Source organism: Protopterus annectens, chromosome 9.part0 (genome assembly GCF_019279795.1).
Source record: "Protopterus annectens isolate FY-2018-M chromosome 9.part0, PAN1.0, whole genome shotgun sequence".
NCBI classification, from domain to species: domain Eukaryota; kingdom Metazoa; phylum Chordata; order Ceratodontiformes; family Protopteridae; genus Protopterus; species Protopterus annectens.
In genome coordinates, this window is record NC_056743.1 from 804376882 (window position 1) to 804392981 (window position 16100).

At 41.0% G+C, this 16100-nt stretch overlaps 1 protein-coding gene across 2 annotated transcripts in view; it reads left to right on the forward strand.

Annotated features, from left to right (window-relative positions):
* The window catches only part of POU6F1 (POU class 6 homeobox 1), a 438794-nt gene that overhangs the window by 224435 nt on the left and 198259 nt on the right, over positions 1 to 16100 (forward strand). The window contains exons 6-7 of one of the 2 annotated variants that reach the window (XM_044083449.1): positions 12184 to 12403; positions 12822 to 13096. In XM_044083449.1, coding sequence (XP_043939384.1) covers positions 12184 to 12403; positions 12822 to 13096 — 495 coding nt within the window. The remainder of the gene's footprint in view (positions 1 to 12183; positions 12404 to 12821; positions 13097 to 16100) is intronic. The other variant, XM_044083450.1, reaches the window with a different exon arrangement.

The window sequence follows — 16100 nt, forward strand, 5'->3', positions numbered from 1 at the left end:
ATTCTATGATGGGCCTGATGAGGGATGAATAAAGGGGCACGATTACCTCTCTTGATCTAGATGTGAATCCTTTCATGATGAGGTGGGCTATGTAGAAGGTCTTTCTAACCACTTTGGCAATGTGGTTGTCACAGGAGAGATTGCTATCAACTTAGGTCCCCAGATCCCTAATTACTTTCTCTGTACTTAATGGGTTACCACCTATGTGGTAATTTGTGGGCACATTGTTTTTGCCAAAGGGTATGACTATGCACTTTTTGGCATTTAGCTTTAGACCATGGCTCTGGCACCAGTTATCCGTCTCTGCGAGACCTTTTTGCATCCACAAACTTTTTAAAAAATGCAATGTACTGAGAGAACCTGTTATTATTCAAAACATACATTTGTTCCCATTACGACATCACCAAATTCACATAACTATTGGCGCAGGGTGTACCCATTGCTACACCCTGTTTCAGTCAATAGTACACCCCATCAAAAAGAAATATATTCCAAAATGAGGCTAACTAGTGAGCAAATCAACGTTATCTTAACCTCACTGAAATTACTATGTTCTTTGAAACATCTACTAAGAAGATTAAGGCCTTCTTCGTTCAGTATACAAGTAAATAGAGATTGTACATCCAGGGTTAGAAAAAAACAACTTGTCCATATTACTAATCCTATCTAAACACATAAATAAATCTTCTAAAACCTGTTTAGTGTCGCACAGAATAGTACCAGATGCATTCACCAATGATCTAAGTCCTTTCTCCACATAAATTGACATGGATTCTGTTGCCCACCCCTTGCCCGACACAGTTGGATTCATGGGGGGTCTATTCATATTTTTGTGGATTTTAGGTAAACCATTCAATGTAGGTACCAATGGAAGCGAAATTTCAAAATAGTTAAATAAATCTAGAGTAATTGTGTCTCCTGCCAAATAACCTTTCAAAATTCTATGTATCTCATCCACAATATGGTGTACTTCTTGTAATCCTATAACTGCATAAGCGCTACTATCACTCAGCATTTCTTTCATTCGTGTCACATAAAACACCCTGTCTGAAATAACCAGTGACCCACCCTTATCTGCTGGCTGAAACACAACAGTCTCATCCATTTGCAGATTCAACAAAGCTTGCCACTCATCTTTACTTAAATAACAGAACATTTTATGTGTTGATAAATGCACAAAATAATCCCTAACATCATTTTCACACATACGACTAATAATTTCTATCACAGGATGCAAAACAGGAACAAAACTACTAGGTTTTCTGTACACAAGCTGATCATTGCTAGTATTAAACATAGTTCTTAACATCACATTCCTGGCAAATAACTTGATATCAAGCACAATATCAGTGATCAACATTTGAGATGCAGGAATATAAGACAACCCTTTCTTTAATAAAAATAGTTAAACTTCAGAAAAGGTTCTCCTAGACAAATTGTATACTAACTGTTCAGAGGCATTTGCCACATTTTCTTCAATGACCGGTTCTGACTCATGTCTGTATCTGATAATTGCAGCGAGCGTTTTCTCCCTCGATTCTGGGGCCGTTTCTGACATGTAGAGTTCATGTCTCTGATTGGTAATGGTAGTGATGAAAAATCTGACTTTTGAAGTCTTTGGACTGGATTCTTCATTCTAACAACTGGTTGTTGTACCTCAGCTGACATTGACGATTTCGCTAGAATCACCTCAGACGTCATGGGCATTCCCGACGTCTCTGCCAAAACAGTAGAGCCAATAGATGTAGGCGCAGAAGTATTGACATCAGGCACAGCCAACCATGACCCTCCTGGCTGGGTAGCTGTAGCAAGCTCAGTATTTGAATTTGTTTCAGGTACAAATGAGTGTGGCCAGGAGAATACATGCCTGTTGAGAAAGTCAGGTAAATTCCTTTCTAACTTTCGTCTTTTAATCGCCAATAAACAATTTTGGAAAGAGGAAACCTTCTCTGTTAATTCCACCATAGTCACTACATAAATTTGTTCAGGGACAATAGTTGCAAGCTTTTGTTGCCTCTGCTTAATGTCAGCTATTGGTGCTTGTTCCATTGGAAGAAAAAAACCTTATAAGCAACTTAATATGACTGAAACTCAGATATAGGTTTAATTGTTGCCACTCCTTCAAAAAGTCCAAGTATGTATTCCTATAGGTGGGCATCCTAAGGATGGTGAAGACAAGCTTCAAAATAAAGGCGCTGACGTTGGTAGCATTTCAATTTAAATAAATCATTCTCCAAAACTTTAAGTTCATTATTAAATAGCACATTGTCAAAAGCCAAGTCATCTCTCTCAGTGACTGCTGCACCTAAATTATAGGTCAACAGGGGGGTTATGCTGAATGACAGTCAACTTTTCTAAGCATGATGAACTCACTGATTCAGTCCTTGGTGTATAATTCAACTCGATATTATTCCCATCCGCCATGGTCCACAGGAATACCAAAAACAATATAAAATCAATAAAGAAAAGAAGGTAATCCACTGAAAAAAAAAAAAAAAAAAAAAAGGTCTGTGGAAGCAACAAAAATTAACAGCAAAGCAAAATAAATCCACAGAAACACCACTACAGTCTTTAATAAAATTGTAGTTTAATACAAAGTTAGCGCTTTCATGCTCCTCTGACATTTGGGTTATCTGCTTGCAGTAGCTCTCAGTCGGCCTGATTATCAAAGTCGTGGGTCCTGCGTCGATTGCTGTCTCATCTTCCATGATGTCAGGTAGTCAGGGGTATAAAGCACGCAGCTGACACCATTACATCAGTCTTTCTTGCCGTGCGGTGCCCGAAGCAGAAGCAGTTCGCAAGTGCCGGTCGGCCTACTCCTGAAATTTTCGTTTTCAAGTTTCAGAACCGAAGTCTTCAACTAAGGTAAGTACCCCATTGGGGAAACTTTTTCTTGCTCTAAACCGATGTAAGTAAAAGTTAATAATTGTATTTCTTGTGGAAAGCAAATACCTCATAAAGATTTGCATTCGTACTTCATTCCTTGCTTAGGCCCAGACCACGACGTACCTCACTGTCGGTTTTGTGCCTTATTTAAAAAACAAACTATTCGTCGTCGGTTTATTTACACTTCTAAATATTTTGGTACTCTGTTCAATTATCCAGAAATGGCTTCGGTAAGCCACCTGACTACCGACATTCTGAAAAAATGCAAAGATAAAGACAGAGACAGACCACATAGGTCCAAAGCTGCCGATGACGCTTCTAAGCTAGTCGCCAGTTCGCTGGTACTCAGTGAGGCGCTTTCACAGCCCCTGATATCCGCTACTTCAGATTCGCAGGCCTCTACTGAAACCCATTCGGAGTCCGGTATACCGCAAGATGCTTCTTCAGCTGTTGAACCTGCGGATGTCTCTACCTTAGATGGGTCCAGAGCCGCTGTGCAGGCACCGGCTTCTGAGGGTGTATTCAGGCCTACTGACTTGCATATTAAACCAACGCCATCTTCCTTTTCAAGGCCTAAAACTCGATCCATGCCTAGAAAACCAATGCCCAGACCGCATGGTCAGGTCTCTATGCCTAAAAAACAAATGATAAGAATGGCTGAAGACCTTATTACTCTAATCAGGGGAAGCTACCCTTCCCACTCTGAGAGGCCCAGGACTGAGTTTCCTTATGATTCTACTGATCAGAACTCTGAAATTTCTGTTTCCTCTGATGACCAGGATTTACCCTTATCTACCTATGAGGACTCTGATGCAGAGGACTCCATTCCCTCTGCTTCCCCTCCAGAGGATTTCTCTTTTGGTGAAACCTTGCATACTCTTAGGGAGCATTTTCGCTGGGAAAGCCAGGATTACTCTGACTCTAAAAAGAGGCTTAGGGATTTCTTACTCCTGCCCCAACACAGGCCTTTAGCTATCCCCCTGTACCGGACATTGTTGATGATGCCTTCTCGGACTTTCGTTTGGCCCCTGATTCTTTACTTCCTGCTCCCAGAAAACCTGATAGGTATTACAGGGTTCCTGGCTCTCACAAGTTCCTCTTTAAAAATCCTACTGCGGATCCTGAGACCATTTCACAGGGACCCAAGGGCATTAAGGCTACTACTGCCAAAAATCCTACCCCCTCTGATAGGGATTCCAGGGCACTGGATAGATGGGGTAGGAAGGTATACACTTCTGCAACCTTGGCCATTAGGACCTTAAACTGCCAGTTTCATATGTTAAGAGTATCAGCAACATATTATTGGATTGTTAAACAGAAAATTATGTTGATTCCTGACTGTGCTGAAAATAAAGACTCCCCCCTATGGTAAACTGTCTCAATGACTTAACTTTAAAACATCCAAGCCCTGCAAAACTGACTGTTCCTTTAGGGGGAAAGATTGCCCTGCAGGCCAAAAATTGGGAACTCATTACCCAGGACAAATGGGTTTTAAATATAGTTTCCCAGGGATACAGACTGCACTTCCACTCCTTACCAACCCCAAACGGTTGGCCAGATCTACCTCCAAATCAGTGGGCAGAGGCTCAAAAGCAAGTTTTCTCTCTCAAGTATCAAGGCTATTCAGCCTGTCCCAGAAGAGAAAAGTGGACAAGGTTTCTACGCAAGACTTTTCCTGGTGCCCAGAAAAGACAACTCCTGGTGTCCTATCCTGGACCTCTCTATCCTAAACACATTTTTGGTGATCCCAAAATTCCAGATGCTAGCTCTTCACCAGCTGCTTCCTATGCTAGGCAAGGATGCCTGGTTGGCAACACTGGATTTAAAGGAAGCCTACCTGCACATCCCAATAAGGGAATCTTGCAGAAGTTACCTACGCTTCAAAGCAGGCTATATGCACTATCAGTTCTCTGCACTGCCCTTTGGCTTATCTACTGCGCCCAGGGTATTCACAAAGTGCCTAGCTCTAGTCATTGCATTTTGCAGGCAAAGAAATATTCAAATATACCCATACCTGGATGGTTGTCTAATTCAGTCAGAAAGCCAGGACATGCTATTGAATCATCTGGCATTTGTACAGAAATTGCTAACTTCTCTAGGGTACACCATAAAAGAAAAGAAATCCTATCTTGTACCCTGCCAACAAATTGTATTCCTGGGAGCAAGCTTGAACACAACTTCCCAGATGGCTTTCCTCATGTCAGAGAAACAAGTTCATTTGACAGCCTACTTCAAACTACTGGCCACAAAGACCCAGCTATCTGCAAGGAAAATACTGCAAGCCCTGGGGCTCATAGCCTCCTGCATTCTCCTAATTCCATATGCATGACTGCATATGAGAAAATTACAATGGTATCTAAAAAGCCTGTGGTGTCAACATTCTCAGGATCTAGAAGCAATGATTCCTATCATACCTTGTCTACAGATAGAGGCCTGCCACCAAAACAAGGGACTGCCATTCACTCTACCCCCTGCCGTCCAAACCCTAACAGACGCATCAGACTATGCATGGGGGGCTCACTTGGCAGGGAAGTGCATTCAGGGCAGATGGAACCCAAGTCAAATGCACCTGCATATCAATCAAAAAGAGATGTTAGCTGTACAGAATGCTGCGACAGCCTTCAAGGACCACATTCTTCCAGGACAATTAATGGTAAAGACGGACAACACCACTGTTATGTGGTACATAAACAAGCAGGGGGGAACCCACTCATACCCTCTCTGCAGACTAGCCACGGCTCTGTGGAACACAGCCTTGAGCTACCAAGTGCACCTACAGGCTCAGTTCCTGCCAGGAAAGTTAAATACACTGGCAGATGAACTAAGCAGAAATCTCATGGATCCACACGAATGGAAACTGGAACCAAAGATATTCAACATGTTGAGAAACAAATGGGGGAGCCCAGAGATAGACCTGTTTGCCTCCCCCCAGAACTACCAATTGGACAAATTCTGCACAAGGACTCCCCACAAACAAGCTTGGAAAGTGGATGCCCTGTCCTTCACCTGGAAAAACCTATCAGTTTATGCCTTCCCCCCCTCTGCCTCTCCTCTCCAAGATACTACTAAAGATCAAACAGGACAAACCAAGAACGATACTGATTGCACCAGACTGGCCACGCCAACACTGGTGTACCTCCTTTTGCGCAATGTGTCACTGCTGACACCATGGCACCTGCCTCAGACCCCTGCCCTGTTGTCACAGCAGGAGGGCCAGATTCTACACCCACAGCTTCAAACCCTGAACCTGACAGCCTGGCTAATTACCTGATCTCTCCATTACCATCCCTCAGTAAGCAAGTGTTGGATATCATTCTGGAGGCAAAGAGGCCTAGTACTAGAAAATCCTATGCTGAAAATTTGAAAAAATTCTGTTCCTGGAACCAAACTCAGGGGATGGGCACAGCAGCGCCCAGTTTACCTCAGATTCTTCAATACTTAACTAAGATGCTTCACAAGGACTTTTCCTTTTCCTCCATCAAAATTCATGCCTCAGCCATTTCAACTCATTACAACACAGAACCACCCCTCTTCTCTCATTCACTACTGAAGCAGTTCCTCAGAGGGGCCAAAAACTTAAGACCACCCAGGACAGTCCCTACTCCAGCCTGGGACCTTAACTTTGTATTGGAAAAACTCACTCTACCTCCTTCTGAGCCAGCTGCAAATGCAGAATTGAAATTCCTTTCTTGGAAAACAGCCTTCCTTTTAGCCATCACTTCAGCAAGAAAGGTGTCTGAATTACAGGCCTTGTGGCAGTGGAGCCTTTCATCATCTTTCATGCGGACAAGGTGTCCTTCAGGACCAATCCCTCCTTCATGCCCAAGATGGTATCCAGTGCGGCCCTTAAATCAGTCCATTCATTTGCCAACCTTCTTTTCTAATCCATAGAACAAAGGGGAACGAATACTGCACTCCTTAGATGTGCACAGACAACTTAGATTTTACTTGGACAGGACTAAACCTCTCAGGAAATCTGAACAGCTGCTGGTTGCATTTGTGCAGGGGCAGAGGGGAAGGCCATTTCAAAGCAAACCATTTCTAAATGCATAGGTCATTGCACTAATTTCTGCTATAAGCACCATGGAAAACCTACCCCACAGGGGATAAGACCACATTCAACCAGGGCTGCATCTACCTTTACAGCCTTTCTCAGAGGTGTCCCTACCAGGGACATCCTAGAAGCTGCTACCTGCAGTTCTGTACATACCTTCACCAAGCATTACTATTTGCCAATTTTCTCTAAATCCAGAGCTGGCTTTGCCACTGCAGTCTTGCAGGGCCTTATAGCTGGTCCTAATGCTATCTAATGTCCTCCTCTCACCCTTAGCTTTGGGAATCTGCCCAAATATGATGACTGCAACAGTGAAACACGAAGAACATAGTACAGTTGTGTACACTTACCATAAATGTAGATGTTCGAGTGTATTCACTGTTGCAGAACTAGACAAAAAGGCAAACACACAAACTAGGAATCAAAAGCACCAAAGGCTTAGCAGATTACTTGAAACAAATTTCACTGTTGCAGTCCTAATTACCCTTCCTCCAGCCCTCTGACTTCTATTGGCTATACCTCTATTCTTGTTTACTATGCTTAAAGCTTTTTGGTGTATTTGCTTTTTTTGTTGGAGGTGTAACCTTGTATATATAATTGCTTTCCATTATGGGGGCACCTGACATCTGGGGCAAGAAAAACTGATGTTATGGCATCGGCTGTATGCTTTATACCACTGACTACCTGATGTCATGGAAGACGAGACAGCAACCGACGCAGGACCCAAGACTTTGATAATCAGGCCAACTGAGGGCTACTGCAAGCAGATAACCCAAATGTGATGACTGCAACAGTGAATACACTTGAACATCTACATTTATGGTAAGTGTACACAACTGTACTTTCTTCAGACCAATACAAAAAGTTTAAAACACATTCCAAATAAATACTAAAACTAACCACATGACCAATGATGTCAGCGACTATTTAAATAAATTACAAGCCTTTAAAATGGGCTTTAAAGATACATGCCCATTTAACCGTGGATGTACATCCCCCTGTAATCTCACTATCCATCTAGTTTCTCTCTGTTCCACTGCATTATTAATATCTCCCAATCTTAACTCTTGATCAACTTTATCTAATACTCTAAACCTAAAATCATGTGTAATACCTTCCCACCTTGGCACACCCTGCACCAATAGTTATGCAATTTTGGTGATGTCCCAATGGGAACAAACATATGTTGTGAATAATAACAGGTTCTCTCAGTACATTGCATTTTTTAAAAGGTTTGTGGATGACCTTTTTTTTATTGTGGCAAGGACTGGAGGAACTGATACCACAGTTTGTAAATTACCTCCATACCACAACTACTTTTTTTAAGTTTACGTATAAATACTCTAATACCAGCATGGATTCTTTTAGATATTGAGGTGTTTAAGTCAGAGAATGGAAAGATAGCCACTAGATTCTATAGGAAACCATGCCGAGTAAACACCACATTGAGAAGGGATAGTATGCATTCAGCTAGAGTGTTTAAAAATGTACTGACAGGCCAAGGAATGAGGATTTTGAGGTTGAACAGCCAACAAGTGTTTGAGTCAAACTTGACCATTTTGACACAAGAGTTTAGAGATAGGGGTTATAGAGCAGACGAAGTAAGGGCCATGGCCAGGGATGTTCGAACTTTAAGAAAACACCTCAGCTCAACCCTGTTTCTCCAGTGGGCAGACAGACTACTAGATTGGAGACAGTGAGCCAGTGATGGAGAAATAAAGTAAGCTTTCTGATGCACTATACTACTGATAATACTATTTTTTGTGATATAGTAAAAAGGAACTGGCCAGTTTTACTGCCGGATGCCAAGACGGGTAGTGTTGTGGGACAAAACCACATTTATTTTTAGGAATAAACATTCCCTTAAGCGACTTCTTTGCTATGATAATAGAATGCGAACAAGGCAAAAGGCATTAGGGGGAGCCATACCTTGTGGTGCCTGTAGTTACTGTCAACACGTAGATTGTAAGAACACATTTGTACACCATGTAACAAACCAGCAGTTTAAATTTAATGTTAGAGCAACATGTTCAAGCACTAATGTGGTTTATTTAGCTTGCTGTCAGGCATGCTCATATTTTTATATAGAAAAAACTGTGAGGATGTTAAGAGAGAGGATAAGGGAACACCTACAGGCTATAAGAATAGGAGGAATGCCTTGACCAAGCATATCCACAAGTAAGGTATTACACATGAATTTAGGTTTAGCGTATTAGATAAAGTTGAACAAGAGTTAAGATTGAGAGATATTAATGCAGTGGAACATAGAGAAACTAGATGGATAGTGAGATTACAGGGGGATGTACATCCAGGGTTAAATGGGTATGTATCTTTAAAGCCCATTTTAAAGGCTCGTAATTTATTTAGTCACTGACATCATTGGTCATGTGGTTACTGTTTTAGTATTTATTTGGAATGTGTTTTAAACTTTTTGTATTGGAGAGTAGCGGCCACAGTGTCACTAAAGCAAGCGTAAGTGCTCTCAAGATGTTAAAAATATTCTCTAAAGGACCAGCCACAATGAAAGGTATCAAAATATTTAATGATAAATAATAAAACAGGAATAGGAGAATACTGAATACAGTAAACAACAGAGTTTCAACTACAAAGATATAAAAATAATACAGTTGGATAGTTTCTCACAAATGCAGAAAACAATACTAAACTATTCTTACTAAATGTCCCTGACTGACTAAAGAATTAGTGTTCCCTGACTGCTTACTAAAGCTGAGTGTTTTTATCACAGCAAAAGCCAGATGATGTCTCCTTGTCTGTGTGGCTGTGTGAGATATATATCCTGTCAGAACTCTTTCCTGTCAGTGCATCTGCAGAGTTAGACTCCCAGTCTGCCAACCAGATTTTCATGTCCAAAGTGCTACTGGGAGAGTTCCAAAGAAACCAGATGCTTGTTAGAGGATGTCATCACCTCTAGTCACCTGACTCTTGTACAGTACACACACACAGCTTTGCTAAGTTCTGTGGCAGCATTTGATAGCTGTAACACAATTTCAAACTTTCCACCCTTCCAGTGTTCTCTGATAAACATACACATTTGATCAGTTACAACAATACAACCTAATATACATGCATACATTCTTACTGTCCAGCCGGACCTACTGTTGATGCATTTTAACAAAAATAAGTTTACAAAAGTATTTCAACTCAAACATCTGTACAAATCAGAGTGATAGTCAAATAACATAAAATTCTTTACAAAGCTCCAGGTAGCTATGGTGGCATATGTGTACGTGTACTGCTCTACTCTCTCTGGCACAGATGGCACTACCTCATAACATCACAGCTTGAACCATTTTACATGTAAGGCTATATTCCTCTTTGTCATTGATCACTTTTCTCCAGGAAAAAGCAAATTGTAGGCACTTGCAGCTTTCAAACCTGATCTTGACTGACATAAAGATATTTTCCTGCACGCAGTTGAAACCCTGCCACTCAGTTTGCTTGCCCTTGTTTTGGTAGAGAGGTCTCTAGAGAAAGCAGCTGGTAAATAGATTGAAATATTTTCAGAGGACTCCCCTTTTGTTTCATTTTCTAAAGGCAGAGTGGACAAGAATTTATTTTCTGTAATCCCGTGTATGGAAGGCTGTACCCTGCCCATTTAACTAGTGCAGTGATACCTTTGTCAGTGTGGCCTGTAATATTTGTGCTGAAACCACCTGCTCTGTAGATTATTTTAAATAGGAGATACAAACTAAACCTTTTCTACAGTAGTTAAGTTTCTAACCAATGGAAAGTCCACAGAATTGGTACTGTGCAAAAATAATTAATAATAACTGAAAAAAACACACTTGATTATAAAAAAACAGCAACTAATAATTTTAATTTTAATAGAAGTTTAAGTGCTTTTATGTCTGTCATTAGTTAAGCCAAGTTTGTTTTCTTCAGTGATTAGGTTTCTTGCAGTGGGTAGTGCTGCAACAAATATAGTGTTGGATATCAGATGTTTTGTTAGTGTTCGTGGTTTCAGGGTCTGGAAACCACCATCCATGGGGACAGCTCTTCTTCTTGCTTGTGATTTGTTTATTTTTCCTTGAAAGAATATCACACAGTTAAATGATGCACTTAAAGTAAGAGCAGATGTTCATGATAGGTTTTTGCAGAAGGCTGGTTTGGGGCATGATCTGTTTTTTCTTAAACAGAATTATATTATGCACTTGTACGGCAGCAGGATTATACAAATTGTTATAAGTATAGTACTGAATATTCCTTTCTTCTGACTTTGATACTAGAAAATAACTGCAAACTGGTTGGAGTGGGTACCTTTTGTGTGTCGCAGTCATACTAAAGTGATGTTGACATAAGGGTGAAGCCCCATTCAGACAGCCACAGTAGTGTTCTGGCTTAGTGGTCCCCTAACTTGTCTCAAAGGTATACTGTTAATGTGAATTATTCACATAAGACTGGTTTATGCTGCTGGGGATTCTCAATTTGACAGTTACAGAAAAACTGTAACAGATCGCTTGTCTTTTATTCTAATTAGAGTAGGGATGAATGAAGAACATAACTCCAAATGAAAAATGATTCTAAATGGCCAAAGAATGGCTTAAATGCAGGTGCCATTTGTATTGTTATTGTAGCTTTCCTTAGCAAGCACTGCTCTGCAAAAGTTTTAATTGTATGTAATGTTACTGTTTTGTGAAAAAATTAACCATATGTAACAATTACATATTTATCTCTCATAGATTTGGAAACCAAGCTTAGCAGCTGCCTTTACAGAAACGGTGACATTACCTGACAGATTGCGTTACATTTAAGTACATGGCCTGGGACCTAAACCTCAGCCTTAAAAGTGTAGTAACAGTGTAGTAATCACTTAGAAATGAATGAAGGTCACTGCTTTTAACACAAGTCCTTTTAGTCCCAAGAGCAATAAAGCAAATCTCTAAACTGCCATAGTAGAAGCTGAGACAGTTGTTTCACAAAATATTTTTGGGCAACATGTTCATGTAGTGAGGCTATTTTTTCTTCAGAATATTTGTACCTCCATTTGGAGAATAATGCAGTCAGTGATGACATAAATGAGAAGCATCTGCAGTTGGGACCATTGCTGGAAGCGCAGAGTTTAAGCAAGGAAAAACTGTGCACTGCAAAATACTTTTGAACAGCTTTTCTTCTGCAAAACAATAACAACAAAATAAAAAATAAAAAAAAAACTGTTACTGCCAACCTGTTAGATAAGGACAAAACAGAGAGTTTATTGCTAACACTGTTCTCCTTCTTTACAGATCTTAACACATGAAAATTTGGCAACCATTTTAACTGGTGTAATGGCACCTACAGGGACCGTCACACAGCCTCTACTTATACCTCTAGGTGGCCAGGTACCTGGACAGCAAGGTCTGGCTGTACTCACCATTCCAACTGCCACAATGACCACCCTTCCAGGACTAACTGGTACCTCTCAAGCAGGAGGAGTTCTTAAGTTTCCAGTCACTGGCTTGCAAGGTGCAGTGTTTTCATTGTTTACAGTAGTGTGTATTACTATGGTCCAGTGTTTCATTTCAGCTGTCATACCCACCTTCCTACTCTTTATCAGCATAGCTGCTGGGTTTTCACATCATTTATTGTACTGTAGTGACTGTCACAGTGTGTAACAACCATAAAGAAGGTGTGGACAGCAGTACTTAATGACAGATCCCGTGTGAGTGTCACAGCTTTATAAAACTGGTCACAGTGTGGCTTTTTTGTTTTATTGAGTCAGAGGCTTACATCTCAGCCTTATTCCTGCTAAAGTTTAACCAGACACCTAACTTACAAGAACTTAACATCAGATTTCAGTATGTGAAACCTGAAAGTTATTAGGAGATGGTTTTGCACTAATAGACATTGGCTAAGTTCACAGCATTTTGTTTTTTCTTCACAGCAGCTTCGGTCTTGAATGCATCAGTACAGCAGCAACTCCAGCAGCCTCCGCAGAGTTTGCAACCTCAGGCAGTCATTCAGGCTCCACATACGCTTCAGACAGTGCCACCTGTTCAGATCCAGCATCTGATACAGCACCAAGGAGGCATTCAAGCCCAGCCACAGTTATCAATACAGTCCCAGCCAACAGAGACACCAACATCAGTTTCCAAACCTCTTGAAGTACCGAGTCAGATAACTGTCCAGCCAGCTGGACTGACTATTAATCCAACAGTAGTAAGTAGTGAAGATAATAGATTCCCTTAATGACATTCATTTTATTTATTAAGAAGAGGACTTTGGTGGCATTGTTGCTAAGAGGCACTTTAGTTTAACTAGGTTATTACACACTGACATTAAAGTCATTTTCGGGTGTAGTTACTTTAGTATTTGCTGATACAGAAAAGCAGCATGATGTTCTATACAACTTAAATATGACAGAGATGGTTTACATAGATTTTTGCAGTTATTTGGAGAAAAAAATATATGATTTGCTTATTTTTGTTAACTTTCTGATTAGTCTATTGCATGGAAGGTCATGCCTGCTGACAGTTAAGTGAAATGTTTACTTATGAGAACTCTGGAATTTCTGTGGCATATTGAAGCGTAGTTTTAAAGTTATATTTTTGATGCAAGTATTTTTATTTACTTGTACTTTGTAACATTCACATACAAATTTTAAGTAAATATATTGGAATTATTCTATTTATTTGTTAGGCTAACATGAACCTTTTTTTTCAGACTCATCTTGGGTGCTCTGTCTGGTTAAGTGACTTCCTCAGTCACATAGGCAGTTGAGACTGAAGGAATGAAGCAAATGATATCCTTGGAAAGGAAAATCCCACTGATTCAAACATACCAACACCGTATCAGCCAGATGTGTTTTATTTAGTTATTTGACTGGTCACATATCAGCATCGATTATAAAACTATAGTGTGCCATCTCAGTTTTGCTTACCAGTTAATTTTTAAAACTATTGATTATATATGTAACAGTTGAGCAGCTGGCTATTAATGCAGAAATAAAATAGATTTTCAGCACTCTCTTCTGTAGACTACCCATCCAGATAGCATGCATCTTTACTTGCTTTTGCTTTCTAATTTTCATCCTGAGGAATGCAAGGATCATAAATCATGTGAAGTCCTTCATCACAGTTTTTAATGCTGTTTTTGGCAGTAATCTTTTATAGTGTTACTGCAGAGAAAACAATATATTTTGCAAGCAGTTATTCCCAAGTTGAAGCTAAGTGCCTTGTATTTTTAAAATAAGTTGAATAACAGGTGTTGATTGTAGATGGTACATTGTTAAAGATGCTTATTACAGACCGATACTTCTATGCAATGCAGCAGTTTCATTAATCATTGATTGTTTCAGGAAATTAATGCACACGGCTTGCACTAAAGTGCAGCTACCACAGAAAGATGCAATTAATTCTTAACATTTCTTCTGGTTGCAGTCCATTTACATTGTTTACATGTATGAACATTTAAAAGGTTGTGGTCTTAATTTATATTTGATTGTAGCTTTCCTGTTGTATAGGTTCATAGGTAGGCACTAGGCTATCTGCCCGAGGGCATTTATAAACCTAGCCAGAGTGTGTCGGCTTTCGCCGCCCCATTGATTAATTAACTGATCCTCTATCAAGTAGAGCCAATGAAGTGATCCCAGGGGTGTATTTTCTGTTGCCCATCCACACGTCAAAGTTTCTCTTAAAGAGTGTTAGTGAGGGGCTCTGCCTGATGTAATTTGGAATTTTGTTCCAAAGCATGGGGAGTCTCTGTGACAGGAATCTATCCCTCCAGCATGTTCTATTTATTGTTGTGGCGAGATTTAGCTCACTAGAGCGCATGGCTCGCAGTGACTTGGATTTCTTTAAGTGGAGCATGTCCATCAATTCTGAGTTGGGCATGGCTTTGTAAGTCAGGCGGAGATCACCTCTGAGTAAGCGATATGCCACTGAGTACAGCCAGAGTTTTTTCAGTCGGGCTGCATAGGACATATGTTTGAGACCAGTAATCCTCTTGGTGAGGTACTTTTGTGGTCTTTCCAGCTGTTGGAAGTGTCTTGTGAGGTACATCCCAAATGAAGCATTGTACTCTATGATGGGTTTAATGAATGATGAGTAGAGGGGCACTATAACCTCTTTATTTCTAGATGCGAACCCGTTAGTAATTAGGTGGGCCACATAGAAGGATTTCCTACCTACTTTGGCAATATGATTGTCAAAGGAGAGATTACTGTCTACCTGAGTCCCCAGATCTCTTATTACCTCTTCTGTATTAAGGGGACTGCCACCTACGTGGTAATTCATGGGTGTTTTGTTTTTCCCAAATGGGATGACTATGCATTTTTTGGCATTTAGCTTGAGGCCATGACTTTGACAGAAGGTGTCCGTCTAAGTAAGGCTCTTTTGGAGAATGTCCATGTCAGCCGGAGAGTCAGTTATGGTTCCCAGTTTGCAGTCATCGGCGAACTTGGTTAGCCATAGTCCTCCTGTGTTTGCCTGTACTTCTGAGAAGTATATGCCGAACAGTAGGGGTCCCAGGACCGAGCCTATCAGGACACACTTGTGACTGGTTTAGAGTCGGATCTGGAGACCGCTATTCTTACCATATGAGTTCTGTCTGTAAGCCAGTTGGCAACCCATCTCATGACGTAGGGGTTTATGTTCAGGCTGGTGAGTTTTTCTGTAATATCCGAGTGGGGAATGGTGACGAAAGCCTTGTTGAGGTCAAGGTAGACTGTGTGAACCACCTTTCCCTCGTCTACGGCCTTGGTAACCGTCTCGAAGAAGTCAACCAGGTTTAGTAGGCATGATCTGCCCTTAACAAAGCCGAACTGGGTCGGGTCAAGTGTTTGGAGGTTCCCAATGTCTTTCTTAATGAGTTCCATGATGATGCGCTCTATAGCCATGCAGACCAGGCTAGTCAGGCTTATGGGGCGATAATTACCAGGGTCAGATGTTCATCGTGCATACAGCTGCAGTCATAACAGATGGGTTTTCCTGCCGTCAGGCGGGTCCTCGGTTGGCCGAATTCCAAAGTCTAGGTCCGGCGTCGGATGTTGTCGCTTCTTCCCTGACGTCAGTGCGACAGGGGTATAAAAGAACCAGCCAACGCCATTTTCTTCAGTCTTTCTTGCCGCGCGGTGCCCGAAGCAGAAGCAGTTCGCAAGTGCCGTTCGGCCAGCTCCTGAGACTACGAATGCTAAGTACCCTGTTGGGGAAACTTTTCTTGCCTC